The sequence below is a fragment of the Trachurus japonicus genome, chromosome 12, assembly GCF_045865225.1.
Source record: "Trachurus japonicus isolate A0001 chromosome 12, Traja_1.0".
In the NCBI taxonomy this organism is placed as follows: Eukaryota; Metazoa; Chordata; class Actinopteri; order Carangiformes; family Carangidae; genus Trachurus; species Trachurus japonicus.
Window position 1 is genome coordinate 4,028,739 of NC_140918.1, and position 18,981 is coordinate 4,047,719.

The window sequence follows — 18,981 nt, forward strand, 5'->3', positions numbered from 1 at the left end:
ACACCGTTAACATGAGAGTTTGAACTTTCAACTCTCATTCAAACACCGATGGCAGCGAGTTTTACCCGATCGGAGGCAGATTCAGACGACTCTTCACAGAACGCTGATGGAATGATGCTGCATTCAAGACAAGTCGGAAATAACACAACAGACTCCGTTCTGTATTGGGTCAGACACGAAGCTGTGGCACATGTGCTACTTTGAGTGACTTTAACACCGATGAGGAGTTGAGATTAGAAACAGGAAGTGGTGAAACTCAAGTCATCGTTGCTCTGCAGCTCAGACTGACGGTCAGTCGTTTCCACGACGCCATGAAGACTGAACCTGTCTCTCTGCTGCTGGGTGAGTGAACACACACATGATACCATCACTCTCTGACCTCTGACCTTCACTGACCTCTGACCTCCTGTTACAGGTGTGTGTGTGTTGCTGCTGTCTGGACCGACTGTTTCTGCAGGTGAGAGAGGAAACAGTTACTGTCTGTCAGTGTCTCTCTATCTGACTGACTCTCTCTCTCTCTCTGTCCTCAGTGTCTCTGGATGTCCGTCCAAACCGTCAGCAGTTCTTCACTGGAGACTCAGTGTCTCTGAGCTGTGATGATGATCAACAGACAGGAGGATGGACAGTGAGGGGGAACAGAAGGGGACAGGTGGATCAGTGTGGTTCAGGATTTGGGGTCTTTAATGGTTCCTCCTGCTCCATCTCTCCTCTCTCCCAGTCAGACTCTGGAGTTTACTGGTGTGAAACCGGTTCAGGACAGAAGAGTCTCCAGCTCAACATCACTGTGACAGAAGGTGAGAGGTTCAGACTCTTTAGCTGTAACTCTCTGTATATGACTCAGGGTCCGACATAACCCACGGCCCGCTGGCCCGGGGCCAGTAAAAATAAGCAGGGCAAGTCGATTGGCCAGTCACTGGCCCGTACGACGCAATGCATTGTGATTCGCTAGAATGCACATGGGAAAATCGAAATGCTTCATGTGATTAGCTGCTTTGGGTGCTGGTTTTGTTTTGCTCTTCATATTCTGTTAAATGTAGGGTGGCACATTTTTTACTGTCAGCAGCTTTTTTTTCTCTGGCTTTTAATGCATTCATTTTGAAAGGACAGCTGGGGAGTGACAGGGAGGGGGAGAGAGAGTTAGAGGGTTGACTGACACACACCAAAGGGACCGCCAGGTGGAATCGAACCCAGAGACGAGGCAGCAGGCATGCAAGACACTCGTGACTTTGTGTATTTAATCGGAGATTCCACCAGGCATTTCAGTGACATTGGGCAGCCTGACGCTACTTCATTACCGCCGCTGCTTCAGAGTTGAGTTACCACAACCATGTCATTTTAATCCAGGAGAAAACATGTTAACAATTTAAACAATTCCAATAAATAATCACGGTTTTGTTGGCCAGGCCAGTGAAAATACACAAGGGGACAGTAAAACTCGAATCTACTGGCTAAATGGTATGTTGGACACTGTGACTCTTGTCTGTGCTGCAACTCTGTCTGTATGACTCTGGTCTTTGTTGTTCAGGTCAGTGGATCCTGGAGATTCCTGCACTTCCTGTGATACCAGGAAGTGATGTCACTCTGCGCTGCAGAGAGAGAGGTATGGAGATAGTAGAGGCTTATTTCTTCAGGATTCGAACCAGACTTGGATCTATACCAGTCAGAGGAAATACACTCAGTGGAGTCCAACGGTCTGATGAAGATTACTACTCGTGTTCTACTGATCTTGTGGGAAAGTCTCCTGAGGGCTGGCTGAGGGTCAGAGGTCAGGACAATGACATCACTTCCTGTTTTGTTGACAGTTTAAAGATATGAACTCACCTGCTGAGAAACTGATCACTGCACTGAACCAGGTTCTGCTCCTGTCTCCACAGATCCTTCATCTCCCTCTCCTCCTCCTCCTCTTCTTTCTCCTCCTCTTCCTCCTCCTCCTTCATCTTGTCTTTCCCCTCTCTCTCCGGTCAGACACCTTCTGGTTTTCTGTCCATTCTTCATCTCCACTGGTCTGATGCTGTCCATCTACTGCAACAGGGACATGGGAGACAAAGTAGCTGTCTCCATGGAGATGGGCCGGTCTGCTGGAGGAGCTCAGGGATTGGATGAAGACTATGATGATGTCACTGATGGTGTCACCACTGTGCATGAGTTCTAATGATCAGTGTCTTTATCATGTGGACACACTGTCCTCAGATCTATCTCTGTCTCAATAAAGAACAACTTTCTTATTGAAGTGTGAGTGTGTTAGACTCTCATTACCATTTTTAGCATTGTTGGCTAGCACAGCTGCTGTTGAGTCTGTCTGATCATACTGATAAATAAAGAGGCAGGAAATGTCTGATACATTCAGCTGCAGAGTCATAAGTTCTGTGTCCCAGTTCAGCGGCTGCATGCTTCGTCTCATTTGAAGGTCAATTACGTCGCAACAAGGCCTGTCCCAATTTCAAAGGCTCCTCCAAACCAAGTCTTCCTTTACCTAGTCTGATGAAGGCTTCTACTGGTGTTTCTACTGGTGAAGAGTCGTCTGAATCTGCCCCTGATTGGGTAAAACTGGCTGCCATCAGTGGTTTAAACCAGAGTCCTGCATCGGGTCGGATCCCCGCGGGTATCCGACGGGTAACCCGCAAAAACGGTGTTCAATGGGTGGATAAACTGTCTTGTGTAAATTCACGGGTCGGGCACGGGTGGAACTCAAATAAACGCGGCCGGGTACACGGGTGTATGTGTGTAGGCCTACAGAGAAAAACTCACGCGCAGCTGCACGAACCAGCATAGCAAATCAGTAGAGAGCATCTCTCAAATAGAAAGACGCTTGAGCGTGATAAATAGAGAGGAAGGAAACGTCCGACACAAACAGCTGCAGAGTGAGAAGGTGTGAACTCTGATCATTTAACCTCCACTCCTTCCCTCCTCCCCCTCATATTTCTGACTGAAACCAGGTCCCAGGACCAGAACCTCAGAGTCCACCTGTTGCTGCTTGGTGTCCTTCATGTCCACCTGTTGACTGTAGGTACAACACCTGAGAGTCATGGACCAATCACAGCTCTCACTGATCTCTCATGATGCTGCATTGAAGACATCCCAGAAATAACACAACAGACTGTTTCTTGTATTAGTTCAAAATGCGATGATCTATTTAATCCACAATTACGGTACGATTCCATATTCTAGGGAAAGAGTGACAACCCTCAGTGCTGTTAGACACTGTTACATCTACAACAACTACCAGGAAGTAGAGAGAGGCTCACAAAAAAGTTGCATGCGTGCATCTTGGCACCTTTTTTTATACCATGTACAATTGACATATATTTGGCACTACACCACCGAGACACGGTGACATCAGCTGTTGAGATTAGAAACAGGAAGTGGTGAACCTCAAGTCATTGTTGCTCTGCAGCTCAGACTGACGGTCAGTCGTTTCCACGACGCCATGAAGACTGAACCTGTCTCTCTGCTGCTGGGTGAGTCAACACACACATGATGCCATCACTCTCTGACCTCTGACCTTCACTGACCTCTGACCTCCTGTTACAGGTGTGTGTATGTTGCTGCTGTCTGGACCGACTGTTTCTGCAGGTGAGAGAGGAAACAGTTACTGTCTGTCAGTGTCTCTCTACCTGACTGACTCTCTCTCTCTCTGTCCTCAGTGTCTCTGGATGTCCGTCCAAACCTTAAGCAGTTCTTCACTGGAGACTCAGTGTCTCTGAGCTGTGATGATGATCAACAGACAGGAGGATGGACAGTGAGGGGGAACAGAAGGGGACAGGTGGATCAGTGTGGTTCAGGATTTGGGGTCTTTAATGGTTCGTCCTGCTCCATCTCTCCTCTCTCCCTGTCAGACTCTGGATTTTACTGGTGTGAAACCAGTTCAGGACAGAGGAGCTTCCCGGTTGACATCAGTGTGACAGGAGGTGAGAGGTTCAGACTCTGTAGCTGTAACTCTCTGTATATGACTCTGGTCTGTAGCTGTAACTGTGTCTGTATATGACTCTGGTCTTTGTTGTTCAGGTGATTTGATCCTGGAGATTCCTGCACTTCCTGTGATGCTAGGAAGTGATGTCACTCTGCGCTGCAGAGACAGACGTTGGATGATAGTAGAGGCTTATTTCTACAGTACTGAAACCAGACTTGAATCTAGGCCTGTCAGAGAACTGAAGCTCAGTGGAGTCCAACCGTCTGATGCAGGTTTCTACTCGTGTTCTACTGAGGCGTTGGGAAGGTCTCCTAACGGCTGGCTGAGGGTCAGAGGTCAGGACACTGACATCACTTCCTGTTTCTATGATAGTTTTGAAGATATGAACTCACCTGCTGAGAAACTGATCACTGCACTGAACCAGGTTCTGCTCCTGTCTCCACAGATCCTCCTGCTCCTCCTCGTACTACATCTCCCCTTTCTACTCCTCTTTCTCATCCTCCTCGTTCTACATCTCCTCCTCTTCCTCCTTCATCTCTTCCTCCTCCTCCTCCTCCTCCTCGTACTACATCTCCACCTCTTGCTCCTCCTCCCCCTCCTCCTCTTCCTCTCTCTCTGGTCAGACTCTTCGTCCACCTCCTGGTCTTCTGTCCATACTTCGTCTCCACTGGTCTGATGCTGTCCATCTACTGCAGCAGGGACAGAAGAGACAAAGCAGCCGTCTCCATGGAGATGAACCGGTCTGTTGGAGGAGCTCAGGGATTGGATGAAGAGTATCATGATGTCCCTGCTGATGTCACCACTGTGTATGAGTTCTGAAGATCAGTGATGCTGCAGCTCGTCTTCATGTCCTCATCATGTGGACACACTGTCCTCAGATCTGTCTCTGTCTCAATAAAGATTGAGTTCATAATTGAACTGATTTTCTTTGAATTCTTTGAGGATCACCAACTATAACAGGTAGATACTTCCACTTTTCTTTCAGCACTCACTATCTCACAGTGTCATCCTGTGGCATAACGAGATCGCAGTAATATCACCGAACACAACATCCCTCTTAAGAGTCTTCCTTCAGCCATTATGTATTATATAAGAACATAAATCATTTACTTGTTAGTTCTCGCTTCAAGATCTTTACACCTGAGGGCAAATAATGCAAATAAGATTTAACACACAGCATACCCTTGAAACTAGGGTTGGAGATCCTGGAAAAACAGTTCCACCAGTAAATAGTGAAAAAGTCAAAAGTCCAAGTCCCTTTCCTCAGACTTCTCTCTGAAGCCTCCAGAGCACAGGAACAGGCAGCACTTGTTCAGCGTTGGGTTCACATCCAGGTGAAGTCGCAAAGGTATTGCACCAATCTGCAATGTGACTTTCCTAACACTTAATGAAGCAATGTATTGCACAATGGATTCCTGGGGTCTCTGCACTCTTTTTCTGAAGGTTTGTCTGAGCACATTGACTCGGGTTCAGACCAGGTTAACTGTTGCTGCTGTGGGGTGGGGTTGATGTCGATAAATAAAAAGAGGAAGGAAACATCTCAAACAATCAGCTGCAGATTGATAAGAGCTGCGCCTCAACTCAGTGGCTTTATTCTTCGGAGGGCAGCATTTGAAGGCCGATTGCGTCACAGTGTCGCAACAAGGTTCAAATTAAGGCTCCTCCAAATCCAACCTTTCTTTGCCGGTTCTAGGAGGAGGCACAGCACCTGTCCTTCGTGACCTCCTGTATCCCAAGATTCATTGCGTGCCGTTATGCAGTTTGCATACAAAGAACACATTGGAGTGAGTGATGCAGTCCTCTACATGCTCCACTGTCCCATCTCTCATCTGGAAGAATCTGGCGCTTATGTAGCCGATGTCAATCTGGCCCGCTGCGTTATGTTTCGGTACTGCGCCAGGTGGGGTTCCAACCCTGGTCTCCCGCACGGCGGGCGACAATGCAAAGCGTTTTGCCAAGAGATCAATGACCGCTTTGCAGTCAGGTTTGCACGTCCTTTATGGGTGAGTGAGTGCACGCGGACCCTCCATTACACTTACGTAAGAATTATATTTTTGGGTTTTTTAAACGTATGAAATACCATCCAACCTAACTCATAGAGATGGGAGTGGATTCTTCCTTTGTCTCCTGGATCACAGATTACCTGACAGACAGGCCACAGTTTGTCAGGTTGGGGAACTGTTTTTTCCTGGCTCCATTCCTGTTTCTCAAACAAACAGTATCTCAAAAAGTAAAGTAAATAAATTAAAGTGAATACTGCATGAAAATGTAACAGCACCTAGTGTATTATCACTTAAAGTTAGATTCAAAGTATACAGTTGTTTTAAGTAGTTTTGTTGTTTGGACCACAATTGAACCAAAAATATATAAAATAAAAATAACAAAAAACTCTGAGATCTCAGGTATTGAAAAGTGAATTGTCCAAAAAGTTCAAATAAATGGAAAAATAAATAAATAAAATGAGCATATAAGGTCCTACCGCCCTGTTTAACAGTGAATGTCCAATGGCGAGTGTTGCGGTGGAGATGAAGATGTGGATAACCCCGTCCAAAGGGGAGGTGAAGGACTCTGGAAAAAAAACAAACAGCTAGCCTACACATCCATGCAGACAAATTACTCATTTTGTCCATAATAAACGTCTATTTGAATATATTTAAATAAAGTTACTGCTTTACAGTGTCCGTTTTACTCTTTTTAATACTACAATTTTTTTCATGAATTCTTAATAGCCTATCCATCATAACTCAGAGTAACCAAAACATGAATTCACATAAGCATTTCAGAATAAGTTTTGTTACCCCTTTTTTTATACACAATGGATTCCTGGGGTCTCTGCACTCTTTTTCTGAACGTGCTGCACTCTGCAACCACGTTTACTGTAGGCATGAAATGTTCGTTTAATGCAGGAATGGCGGCTGCGAGGCTGTCACCTCTGTTTTGTCTGAGCACATTGGTTCAGGTTCAGACCAGGTTAACTGTTGAAGCTGCTGGGGGTTAGGGTTGGGGAGTGGGGTGGGGTTGATGGCGATAAATAAAAAAGGGAAGGAAACATCTGACACAAACCGCTGCAGAGTGATAAGATCAATATGTCTCAATTCATTCTTCGGAGGCAGCATTTGAAGGCTGATTGCCTCACAGTGTTGCAACGAGGCCTGTCCCAGTTCAAAGGCTCCTCCAAATCCGACCTTCCTTTGCCGGTTCTGGGAGGACGCACCGGGCCAATCCTTCATGGCCTCCCGTATCCCAAGATTCTTTTTGCGTGCCGTTATGCAGTTTCCCCCTTTTTTTCTTTACAAACACAATGGATTCCTGGGGTCTCTGCACTCTTTTTCTGAACGTGCTGCACTCTGCAACCACGTTTACTGTAGGCATGAAGGCTTGATGGCAATAAACAAAAAAAAGGAAGGAAACATCTGTGATAACAGCTGTGTCTCAATTCATTCCTCAGAGGCAGCATTTGAATGCCGATTGCATCATAGTGTTGCAACAAGGCCTGTCCCAATTCAAAGGCTCCATCCTTCCTTTGCTGGTTCTGGAGGATGCACCGGACCAATCCTTCATGGCCTTCCATATCCCAAGATTCTTTGCGTGCCGTTATGCAGTTTGCATACAAAGAACACATTGGAGTGAGTGATGCAGTCCTCTACATGCTCCACCGTGCCATCTCTAAATCTGGAAGAATCTGGATGGATTTTTTAAGTAATAATACCATCCAACCCACAATACTCAAAAACAAGCTCACAGAGATGGGAGTGGATTCTTCCTTTGTCTCCTGGATCACAAATTACCTGACCATGGCCACAGTTTGTCAGGTTGGGGAACTTCCTGGCTCCATTCCTGTTTCTCATTGTATACAGCGAACTTTAAATATAAGTCCTGCCACTTCAAGAAATACTTGGATGACGCTGCTATTGTGTCATGTATCATGAATGGACAGGAATCCGCAATACAGGGATTTGATAAGTCTTCGGTGGTTGGAGTCACAGAAACTGCTTCATCCTGAACACCTCACAGACAAAGGAAATTGGGGTGGTGCCAACCTGTGAATACTCAGGTGGACACCTGGATAACAAGTTGGACTGGTTCCTTAACGTGTTTGACGTGAAGAAGTCGATTGTGTTCGGGCACAAGGAAATTCCCCGAAGGATAGACCATCACATTTACCAACGGTCAACACAGGTGCCTCTGTTCTGTTTCCTCTGTAGACCGTGTAGGTTGCGTCCTACAAAAGCCCCAGAATTGGGACGAAAGCTTAGGTCTGAACTCTGACTGATCATGTGACCTCCACTCAGTCTTCTTCCCATTTCACAATAATAACGGTTTACAAATATGCTGCAGTCAGCTGGGGAGGAAGTTTGAGGAAAAAATGCAGGCAAGGAGGCTGGATAAGCTTGTCAAGGAGGCTGGCTCTGTGATCGGAGTGAGGATGGACTCTCTAGGGGAAGTGGTGGAGAGATACACGATGAGGATGGTGGAGGCCATACTGAACAACACCAATCATCCACATCATAACACCTTGATGGACCAAAAAAGGAACTGTGGTGAACGGCTTCTCTCTCTTTGTTGCAGGACAGAGAGATACGGAAGATCTTTTATACCCACTGCCATCAGACTTTTTAATTCTTCTGCGAATGGGAAATGAGTTGACAGACAAATGAATTTCCCTTTGGGGATTAATGAAGTAATACATATTCGTATTATTAGCCAGCCTGAGGTGAGAAGCTGGTGGAAGTGTAAAAAGACATATTCCAGCCCCTGAATTGGGACGAAAGCTAGGTCTGAACTCTGACTGATCATGTGACCTCCACCTCCACTCAAACTTCTTCCTGTTTCCTCCTCACCTTCATATTTCTGACTGAAACCAGAACTTCAGAGTCCAGCTGTTGCTGCTTGGTGGCGTCCTTCATGTCCACCCGCTGACCACTGATGGCAGTGAGTTTTACCTAATCAGGGGCGGATTCAGACGACTCTTCACAGAACGCTGGTGGGATGATGCTGCATTCAACACAACTCGGAAATAACACAACAGACTCTTTCAACACAATAGACACTTTCTCTGGAGCTGAGATCAGAAACAGGAAGTTGTGAAACTCTTATTATTTACGCTTATTATTGCTCTGCAGCTCAGACTGACGGTCAGTCGTTACCACGACGCCATGAAGACTGAACCTGTCTCTCTGCTGCTGGGTGAGTGAACACACACATGATACCATCACTCTCTGACCTCTGACCTTCACTGACCTCTGACCTCCTGTTACAGGTGTGTGTGTGTTGCTGCTGTCTGGACCGACTGTTTCTGCAGGTGAGAGAGCTGAGAATACGTAGCGAAATTGAAAAAAAAACATGATCGCAAAGAAGCGGCAAAGAACTGTTTCCATTGCGATTTGTCACATAAACTGTATTAAATTTTTGTCGATATTCATGATATTTGATCAAATTTTACTGTTTCCATAAGGCATTTTTAATTCGATATTGCTTAATGCGAATAAAAACATGTGGATGGAAACGTGATTACTCTGTCCCCAGTGTTTCTGGATGTCCGTCCAAACCGTCAGCAGTTCTTCACTGGAGAATCACTGTCTCTGAGCTGTGATGATAATCAACTGACAGTGAAAAGGGTCAGTAAAGGACGGCCGGGTCAGTGTGGTTTAGGATTTGGGGTCTCTAGTGGTTCCTCCTGCTCCATCCCATTTCTCTCCCAGTCAGACTCTGCAATGTACTCTTGTGAAACCCGTTCAGGAGAGATCAGCTTCCTCATCATCGATGTGACAGGAGGTGAGAGGTTCAGACTCTGTAGCTGTAACTCTCTGTATGTGTCTGGTCTGTAGCTGTAACTCTCTGTATATGACTCTGGTCTGTAGCTGTAACTCTCTGTCTGGTCTGTAGCTGTAACTCTGTCTGTATATGACTCTGGTCTTTGTTGTTCAGGTGATTTGATCCTGGAGATTCCTGCACTTCCTGTGATGCTAGGAAGTGATGTCACTCTGCGCTGCAAAGACAGAGGTGGGAGGATAGTAAACGCTTATTTCTTCAGGGGTCAAACTTTACTTGAATCTCAACCTGTCAGAGAACTGAAGCTCAGGAGAGTCCAACTATCTGATGGAGTTTTCTTCTCATGTTCTGATTTTCTGAGAACGAGAACGTCTCCTAAGAGCGTGCTTTGGGTCAGAGGTGAGGACAATGACATCACTTCCTGTTTCGCTGACAGTTTAAAGATATGAACTCACTTGCTGAGAAACTGATCACTGAACCAGGTTCTGCTCCTGTCTCCACAGATCCTTCTGCTCCTCCTCGCCCTCGTCCTCCTTCATCTCTTCCTGCTCCTCGTCCTCGTCCTCCTTCATCTCTTCCTGTTTCTGCTCCTCCTTCTCTTCCTCGTCCTGCCTCATCTCTTCCTGCTCCTCCTCCTTCATCTCTTCCTGCTCCTCCTCCTTCATCTCTTCCACCTCCTCCTCCTTCATCTGCTCCTCCTCCTTCGTCTCTTCCTCCTCCATCTCTTCCTTCTCCTTCATCTTCTCCTCCTCCTCCTTCTCCTTCATCTCCTCCTCCTCCTCTATCTCTTCCTGCTCCTCCTCCTTCATCTCTTCCACCTCCTCCTCCTTCATCTCTTCCTTCTCCTTCATCTCCTCCTTCTTCTCCTCCTCCTCCTCTTCCTCTCTCTCTGGTCAGACTCTTCGTCCACCTCCTGGTCTTCTGTCCGTTCCTCGTCTCCACCGGTCTGATGCTGTCCATCTACTGCAGCAGGGACAGAAGAGACAAAGCAGCCGTCTCCATGGAGATGGACCGGTCAGCTGGAGGAGCTCAGGGATTGGATGAAGAGTATGATGATGTCAGTAGCCATGTTTCCATCCAAAAGTGATAGTGAAGTTGAAATAACTGAGAAATGTGCATTAAAAGAAATTTGAATACTGTTTGTTTCCATTAAAAGTACGGACTTTGGTTAAAACTATTTTCCGATGCGATACTTCTAGATGCATCTAAACAGGCTGATGGAGACATAGCCAGTGTCCTCATATCTGTCTCTGTCTCTCTCAATAAATCACTTCATCATTGAACTGTGGTTCTTTGAGTTTTTTTGTGCATGTTCAGATTGTGTTATAAATAAAAAGTGGAAGGAAATAAATGACCGACACTCTTCAGCTGCAGTTAGAGTGAGTATAGGTGTGAACTCTGACTGATCCTGTGACCTCCACCTCCCACTCTTCAGCCTTCTTCCTGTTTCTGGCTGAAACCACCTCCCTGTTGTTGTCAGAGTGGAAACTCAATAATCAATACTATACACATCCTGACTGTTTAAAGGGAGAGAAAATGGAAACTTTCACCCAGAATGTGAAGAGAGAAGAGTTTCTGTTAACCTTGGTGTGTGTGCGTGTGTGTGTGTGTGTGTGATTGACCTGAGCTCAACTCTTATCTCAGATTGATCAGTTACAGACAATAACCCATCCAGGGCGGCTATTGACAATAATAACACGATTTTAAAATCTCCCTCTCCCTCTCTTTCTTTGTCTTTCTCTCCCTCGGTCTCTCCTTCCTCCTCCCTCCTCCTCCTCCTCCTCTCTGTCACTCGCCTCCTCTCCTCTCTACTTATTTCTGACAGTTGGACAGGTCTGTAAGATGCCAGAGCATTTCACACAATGATACCCATTTACACAGAGGAGTGCTCATAATGACTTCAAATTGTCTATAATGGCTCATAATAGGCACTTCTACTCTACTCCTGCAGGCATTTCAAATGTGCTCTGTATTCTTTTGTGTGTGTGTGTGTGTGTGAGGCACAGTGTGTGTGTGAGGCTGGCACAATGTGTGTGTGTGTTCATATCACATACGCACACGTCTCCTCCGTCAGCGCCGTAAATATCCTGCATGTGAAAACTTAGCATAAAGTCTCCAGTGTCTTAAAGAGAGAGAGGGAGGGCGATCATTTAGATCCAGTCATAACAACACACACACACACACACACACACACACACCGAGTGCGAATTATACAATGATGATTGGGGGGGTCAACGTTTTCTCCAGGGATAAAAGGGAACTTAGTACATTACAGACGCGTGCTTGAGTTTACGGTATCTTGCTTGTTCAATGAAATGTCTAGATGATGATGAACCAAATTTTACACAACTTTACAGTTCACGTGGCGCATAATGTAGCTACCACACAAACAAATTTTGCAGTCACCAACAAAATATTCTATATTATATCTAAACTGCCAGCAAGTCAGAGCCACACACACACACACACCCTAGCAAACCCTCATTTCTGCTCCACACAATGCTGAACCAGAACCAAACACACTAGTATCTACATAGCAAAGACAATGGCAGATGTGTTGCCATACATGCTCTACTCTAGACTCTTGACAGATTCACATCCTGTACTGGTCCCAATATTGGAATTAATGGATAGTAAAGGCTCAAAAGCCTGAGCTATAGGGTGACTCTTATCTTTACCATTACTTCAGAAGTGAGAAACATATCAGATTATTTAAAAAAAAAAAACAGCTCACAAAGTTTGATTTTGAGGTGACCAATGTTTTCAGTATTAAAAAGGTAAAAGTCCAACTAAACCACCACTCAAAGACAATTAAAAATAAATTATAAAACTTGTATGTGCTACAAAGATACACAAATAGCCCAACACCGCACTACAAACACCCAAACATCCACGTTAAACTTCTCATTCACTTCAAATAATGTCGTTTCCAAAAGGAGGTAACTGTCAAACCTGGCAACGCAGCTTGCGGCTTTATTTTCAACCTGACGGCATTGCAGCTTGCAGCAGGTTACAGGTTATGATAGCTCTGCTAAGTAAAGTGACCTGCAGCACAGGGCACAGAAGAACCAAACGGACAGAAACGCGGCGTGGTAAGGAATATACTGACGTGACAAAGGATAAAGTGACGTTAGAGAGTCAGAGGAAGCAGCGAAAACCAACATGAAGACGCCAGAGAGGGAGGAGCAGACAACGGCCAGGTGTTCTAGCAAAAAACTAAAGGTAGGAACTTAGCATAGATATATCTATCTATGGGAACTTAGCATAGGCTACGTACAAGATGAGCTGCAGACACATGACATGATATAGTTCTGCAACTCTGAAAGTTAGTAAGAATGCAAGTGTATTAAATAGCTTGGTAGCTACTTACATTAATTTACAGCACTCCATGAGACGGCGTGAAATCTCTCCCTCTCTTTTTTTTTCAAAATGCACGTCGACTTGGATGTGAGCCAGTCAGTGACGCAGGCTCAGTCAATGAAATGGTTTAGTCCACTATAGGGGTGTCTGAAATTCCTGGCATGACTATAATCATGTAACTATTTGATAATCATGTAAAAAGCTATATTATTCCTCTTGATCATGTTAACTTATTTACATTGTACTACTTAATATGCATTTCTATAATCTTGTTTATATTCAGGATAAATGATTTTATGTAATTTTTTGTATAAACACTGTATTGTTGGAATAAGTGTTTGATTTAATGTGGACCCCAGGATCTGCATCATTATGTAGACTAATGGGGATCCAAAGAATACAATAAACAATAAACAAAACAATGACGACTATGGAATATACTGTATATTGTAGTATTTATGATTATTAATAAGAAAAATAAATGTTTCAACCCCCCTATCTGTTATTTGTACCTCTTATGGGGGGTCAAAGTTGTAATTGGGGGGTCAAAATCCTCCAAACCCTCCTGTAATTCGCACTATGATGCAGACAGTGTTCATGAAGTATAAAATATATGAGCTTCTAGGATGTTAATCATCATCTAGATTTTCCTCTGTGACTCCACCCACAGGTCTCTGAAGCTAATCCATATATGGTCGAAGAGGAAGAGGAGGAGGAGCCTGTTTGGAGCCAGTTTGTGATAAGCGCACGCTCTGCTGTCAACTGTCAGTCAGAGAAGTCCCGCCCTCAAAAAGTAAGTAAGACACCACCCCCAAGTTTTCAAAATAAAACACAACCCTAGTAATTTTGTAATAGTACAAGTCGAGATTTCAAAATAAGAGATGACCCCAGAGTTCTCAAAACGCAACCCTGGAGTTTTCAAAATAAGTTTGAAAAAGATATAACCCCAGAGTTTTAAAACTAAGAGACAAACTGAGTTTTCAAAACAAGAGATGACCCCAGAGTTCTCAAAATAAAACACAACCCTGGAGTTTTCAAAACAAAGGACAAATTGAGTTTCCATAATAATAGGCAAACGCAATGTTCAAAATAAAAGACAACCCCAGAGTTTTCGCGGTAAAACGCAACACAGGAGTTTTCAAAATAAAACTAAGCCCATGAGCTTGAAAACACACAACCCCAGAATTTCAAAATAAGGGACAAACTGAGTTTTCAAAATAAGAGACAAACCGAGTTTTCAAAATAAGAGACGACCCCAGAGTTAAAAATATATAACAAAACCACAGAGATTTCAAATTAAACTCATCCCCTTGAGTTTGAAACACACAACTCCAGAGTTTCAAAGCTAAAGGACAAACTGAGTTTTCAAAATAAGAGACGACCCCTGAGTTCTCAAAATAAAAAGCAACCGCAGAATTTTCTAAATAAAACTGGGCCAGCAGCAGAGTTTCTGAAAGTCTCAGGATTCAGGAAAGAGACGAGTGATAACAACAGGACAGATGTTAGTGATGACAACACACACACACACAGTATCTGTGTCTCTTCATCTTTGTTTCGGTGTTTCTCTCCTTCTCTTCTTCTGCTTCTTCTCGGAGTCGTGAAGCTCTGAGCGTTTGAGTCGACGCTCGGTCGTTCACATGTGTGGAGAGAGAAATCTGCTTCCACAGCTGAACAGACTCGACCGGAGCCGAACACACAAACCACAACCTCTCATTTTATATTTATTATGCTGCAGAAAACCAGGCGGCCGGGACACGCGGAGCTCTGTGTGCTCTGAAAACAGGAACAGAAAGAAAGAGGATCATTGATTTAACAGCAGTTATGGCAAAAAAAAAAATGCTTTTATTAAAGAAGGTTTGTGGAGCAGCTTGTTCAGCAGGAGGAAGTCAGCAGATAATGGAAACATACAGATAAACAAACAGATGAACCTCAAGTTACAGAGGTTTTTTAATGAGCTTTTATGACTCTTGAAATTTTCCTTTTTTTTAAAGATGCCATTTAGAAACGAAATGAAATGAAATACAACGAATAAATAAAATCTAAGAAAACATGTAGAAAATGATCCTAAATAAATCACATGGTAGACTTATTACATTTTTTAAAAAAATGTTTTTTATCAGACGCTCCTCACTCCGTTCATTCTTCTTCTCTATTCATCAGCAGCTTCTCTTTCTCTCCGGCAGCTGTTTCACTTAATGATCTGTTTTTCATTGTCTGACAATCGATTGCTCTCTCTCTCTCTCTCTCTCTCACTCTCTCACCCCACGCTGCCGCCGCCGCTCGCCCTGGGTATTAACACACTGCCTTCACCTGAGTGTGTGTGTGTTTAATGCAAACAGCTGATGTGATGTGACAGAGAAGTGTGTGTGTTCCTGCAGCTTCATCTCTACTGCCTGCTGCCTCGAAACATCCTACTTAAAGGTGTTCAGAAATGGCCGCTTGTCCTGTTTGTCGCGCCTCCTTCTACGAGTTTCCCCGAGTAAGGAAAACGAATTTGATTGGTCGTTATCGAGCGGGCGGGATATTAAATGTTTGGGGCGAGACTGAGCTCGGTGTGTGTATGTGTGTGTGTGTTTAGCTAACGTAGCTAACTGTTAGCTAGTAGGCTTGCTACGTTATAACTTGCTAACTAAACTTAGCTAGGCTTAGCGAGGCTAAATGATGGACTGCAGGGATCTGGAGGAGGAGAGTTTGTGTTGTGTTTGTGTTGTGTCTCTTCATTTTTCTCAGACATTTGATTGACGGATGACGGATCCAATATCAGTGGCTGATCGTGAGCAACGTCACGCATAATTCGTGCGCCTGCATTATCCAATGCAAAAAACTACCCCACTTTCATCGCGGATTTACTTGAAAATAGAATTTTGCACAAACTTTGCCCTACATCGTCCGATAGATGAGTGATTACACTAATTTTATGACCCGTAGTGGGATCAAATTCATTTTTCTTTTCTGAATACCTTTAATAAATATCCTTGACAAGGGACACAAACTTTACAAAGTCAACGAAATGAAGGACAACGTGCGGTGAAGCATCAACGAACAGCTCGGAAAGATAGTGAGCTGCTGTGTTGGATAAAGTAAAGTTGGTAACGAGACGAGAGTGGCACAACAGGTGTTGAATACATGAGGGAGAATCAACAAGTAGTTGTGTTTAATGGATTTAAGACAAACTTTGGTTTATAATTGTCGTATCTGTCACACATTTGCATCGCCGCGGGTGTGAACGGTTTCGATGCAAAATATTTGCCGCCAAATATTTAGCAATTTCTTGTCATTTATTCGCCACAGTCTCCGGTGTGAAAAGGCCTTAAAGGTCAAATGTCAGTGTGACGGTTAAACACAACGTCTGTGAGGAGGAAATTTCCTCATATTTCCCATAAACCTTCCACAAATCACTCACAAAACAACTGCTGTGATGAAGTTTCTCCCATGATTCATAGTTCTGCATCTCTGGATAAACAGGTTATGACTGGAACGGGAAACGGCCATGAGGAGGCGATTCTAGTTTATCGTTTATCTTCTTTAAAAGAAACGTGGCGACGTGTTAAACAACTATTGACACGGTGCCTCTCACTGCATTTACATTTTACATCTCCTTGTGTGGCAGAAGCTTTTATCTACAGTAAGTGAGGGACGTCGGTGCGGCCTCGGGGCGCCAGAGACCTTGATGTAAGTGCCGAGTACTACATCTGTTCAATAGCACCGTTCACACACACACACAACACACTCATTAACACTCACTGCGTGTTAATGTTCAGCAGTTGTGAGCCGCTCAGTTCTGCATTTAAACAAACTGTGTGTGACACTTCAGCTGACGGTGGAGCGTGAAGTGGACACAAGAGGAAACATGAAGGAGACGTTTAAACAGAACAGAGAAGAAAAAGAAGAGAGGGAGCCAGGTGGCAAGAAAAAGTACGTGAACCCTTTGGAATTTCTTAGTTTTCTGCATTAATTGTTCATTTAATGTGACTGGATCTACATCTAAGTCACAAGTATAAACAAACACAATGTGCTTAACCTAACACCACACAAACAATTATAATACTCAATGTTTTCCACCAGACTTCACCTTTGAGATAATGTACATGCTGGTATGCAGTGCCATTTTTACACCATACAGCACATTAAAAAAATGTTTTAATTAAAAATACAAAAAATAAAATCTTAGTTTCATCAGTCCACGAAACATCTTCCCATTAGTGTTGTGGAGCGGCAAACTTCAGGAAAAGGAAAGCAATTAAAGAGTAAGGGCCCTAAAATTGACCCTTGTGGGACACCCTTGTCCAGATTTTGATTTGATTTGATTTAATTATTCTTTATTTCGAATATATATTAAAAAGAGAGAAAAAAAAGTCATATAAAATAAGTAACACATTATAGCGTCCCAAAGAACAAGTCCAATATTTAAACCAGTAAACAAAGAATGCTCGAAAAGGAGCAGGAGGAAGCCGAGCTCATCAGTTCCCACCCATAATAAAGTAAAACAAAATAAACTGAATACAAGCAAAATCACAGACTCACTCTCAGTCTTATAATCACCTATCCCTATGTAGTTGAAATGATATTCCAACTTTCGTTTCCTCATTCTCATATTTTTTTAGAAACATATTTTTGTATAGTTTTTAAACAGTTTTATGTTTGTGCTATTTTTGAGCTCCTTCTCCAGCCCATTCCACAGTTGCACCCCACAGACTGTTATGCACATGCTTTTTTAGAGTTGTTCCGACTTTAATTCTCCTAAAATTCAATTCCCCCCTCAGATTATACCCACCCCGCCTTTCCATAAACATATTTTGTACCTCGATAGGTTATTTCTTTTTTGCTTTGTACATGATTTGTGCAGTCTTGTGTTTAACCAAAGCGGTGAATTTCAGCGTGTGTGCCTTTATGAATAATGAGTTTATCCAGTGTTATTGACGATTCTTATTGCTCTTTTTTGTAATGCGCATAACAGCTGTAGGTTGGATTTTTAGGTATTACCCCATATCTCCACACAGTAGCTCAGATATGGAAGTATCAGTGCATAATACAGAGTATGTAGTGATTTATGGTCCAGAATGTGTCTTGATTTTCCCGAAATTGCACTAATCTTTGCTATTTTGTGTGACGAGAGTGGTGGGATCGGATATTACTGTACCAAATTGGACTGAGTGAAACTTACATGTGAGGGCTCCACATCGGGTAGAGAAACCTTCAATCAGTTAGGCCAAGGAGATGTGAAGTTTGTAGAATCAAAACTTACCGGCTCTGGGTCTGCTGCGGTGATTTAGCGTCCGGTTCAAACCCGTCAACATTGGGATTTGAAAATAAGGGAAATTACCTGCGAGTCCCACCACCCATGACCCCTTACATTTTTAGAAAAGACACTTATCATTACCACTAGTCAACCACTTATAAACTACAAGATGGTTTTCCCAGCTCCTACTTCCTGGAATTAGTTGGGCATTTTTATTTCCTGTGCCTTACTATTGGTGAAGTGATTAATCAGGTGTGCCTACTGAAGTCAGGCTCACCTGACAATCACTTCATCCACTAGTGGTGGACATAATGAAATAAAGATGCGCACCTAAATTCAGGAAGTAGAAGCTGTGAAAACCATCTTGTAGTTTATAAATCGTTGACTAGAGGTCATTCTAAAGAGACCCCGAGGAGTTTGCTTTTGGTTCTAAAAGAGTCTCATATTAATGTGGATGAATCTACGTTACCACTTGTTAATGGGTCCATATTCAATAAATATATCGTTTTGTCTTTATCGTTATTTTGATATTATTATTTAGTGGTCGACTCACCCAGCATTTACTGGTTTTGGTTTCCCGGACGCTGCCCGGCGGTGGGCCATGGGAATAACGCCGCCGGATCGCTAGTTGGCATCGTTTATGGTCGGAACTACGACGGCATCTGATCGTCTTCCAACCTCCGACTTTCATTCTTGATTA

General features: G+C 43.7%; 3 protein-coding genes and 1 long non-coding RNA gene across 4 annotated transcripts in view; all 4 read left to right on the forward strand.

The window, feature by feature from the left end:
- The first annotated feature begins 255 nt into the window (after positions 1 to 255).
- LOC146976878 (uncharacterized) lies at positions 256 to 2,152 on the forward strand. The gene is made up of 5 exons (XM_085794303.1): positions 256 to 342; positions 416 to 457; positions 531 to 794; positions 1,526 to 1,765; positions 1,875 to 2,152. Exons 1-5 carry the CDS (start codon positions 312 to 314, stop codon positions 2,150 to 2,152), a joined length of 855 nt encoding a protein of 284 aa, XP_085650429.1. The 5' UTR covers positions 256 to 311.
- A 1,377-nt stretch (positions 2,153 to 3,529) lies between these two features.
- LOC146976879 (uncharacterized) lies at positions 3,530 to 4,729 on the forward strand. The gene is made up of 4 exons (XM_085794304.1): positions 3,530 to 3,573; positions 3,645 to 3,908; positions 4,006 to 4,363; positions 4,534 to 4,729. Exons 1-4 carry the CDS (start codon positions 3,540 to 3,542, stop codon positions 4,727 to 4,729), a joined length of 852 nt encoding a protein of 283 aa, XP_085650430.1. The 5' UTR covers positions 3,530 to 3,539.
- Positions 4,730 to 8,276: 3,547 nt separating this feature from the next.
- Positions 8,277 to 10,769, forward strand: LOC146976880 (uncharacterized). Its single transcript, XM_085794305.1, has 6 exons — positions 8,277 to 8,381; positions 9,034 to 9,097; positions 9,171 to 9,212; positions 9,437 to 9,685; positions 9,839 to 9,924; positions 10,509 to 10,769. The coding sequence occupies exons 1-6, from the start codon at positions 8,277 to 8,279 to the stop codon at positions 10,767 to 10,769; spliced, it is 807 nt and encodes a 268-aa protein (XP_085650431.1).
- A 2,947-nt stretch (positions 10,770 to 13,716) lies between these two features.
- LOC146976881 (uncharacterized) overlaps positions 13,717 to 18,981 on the forward strand; it is a 36,240-nt gene continuing 30,975 nt past the window's right edge. The window contains exon 1 of the long non-coding RNA XR_015037188.1: positions 13,717 to 13,835. This is a non-coding gene — a long non-coding RNA (uncharacterized LOC146976881). The remainder of the gene's footprint in view (positions 13,836 to 18,981) is intronic.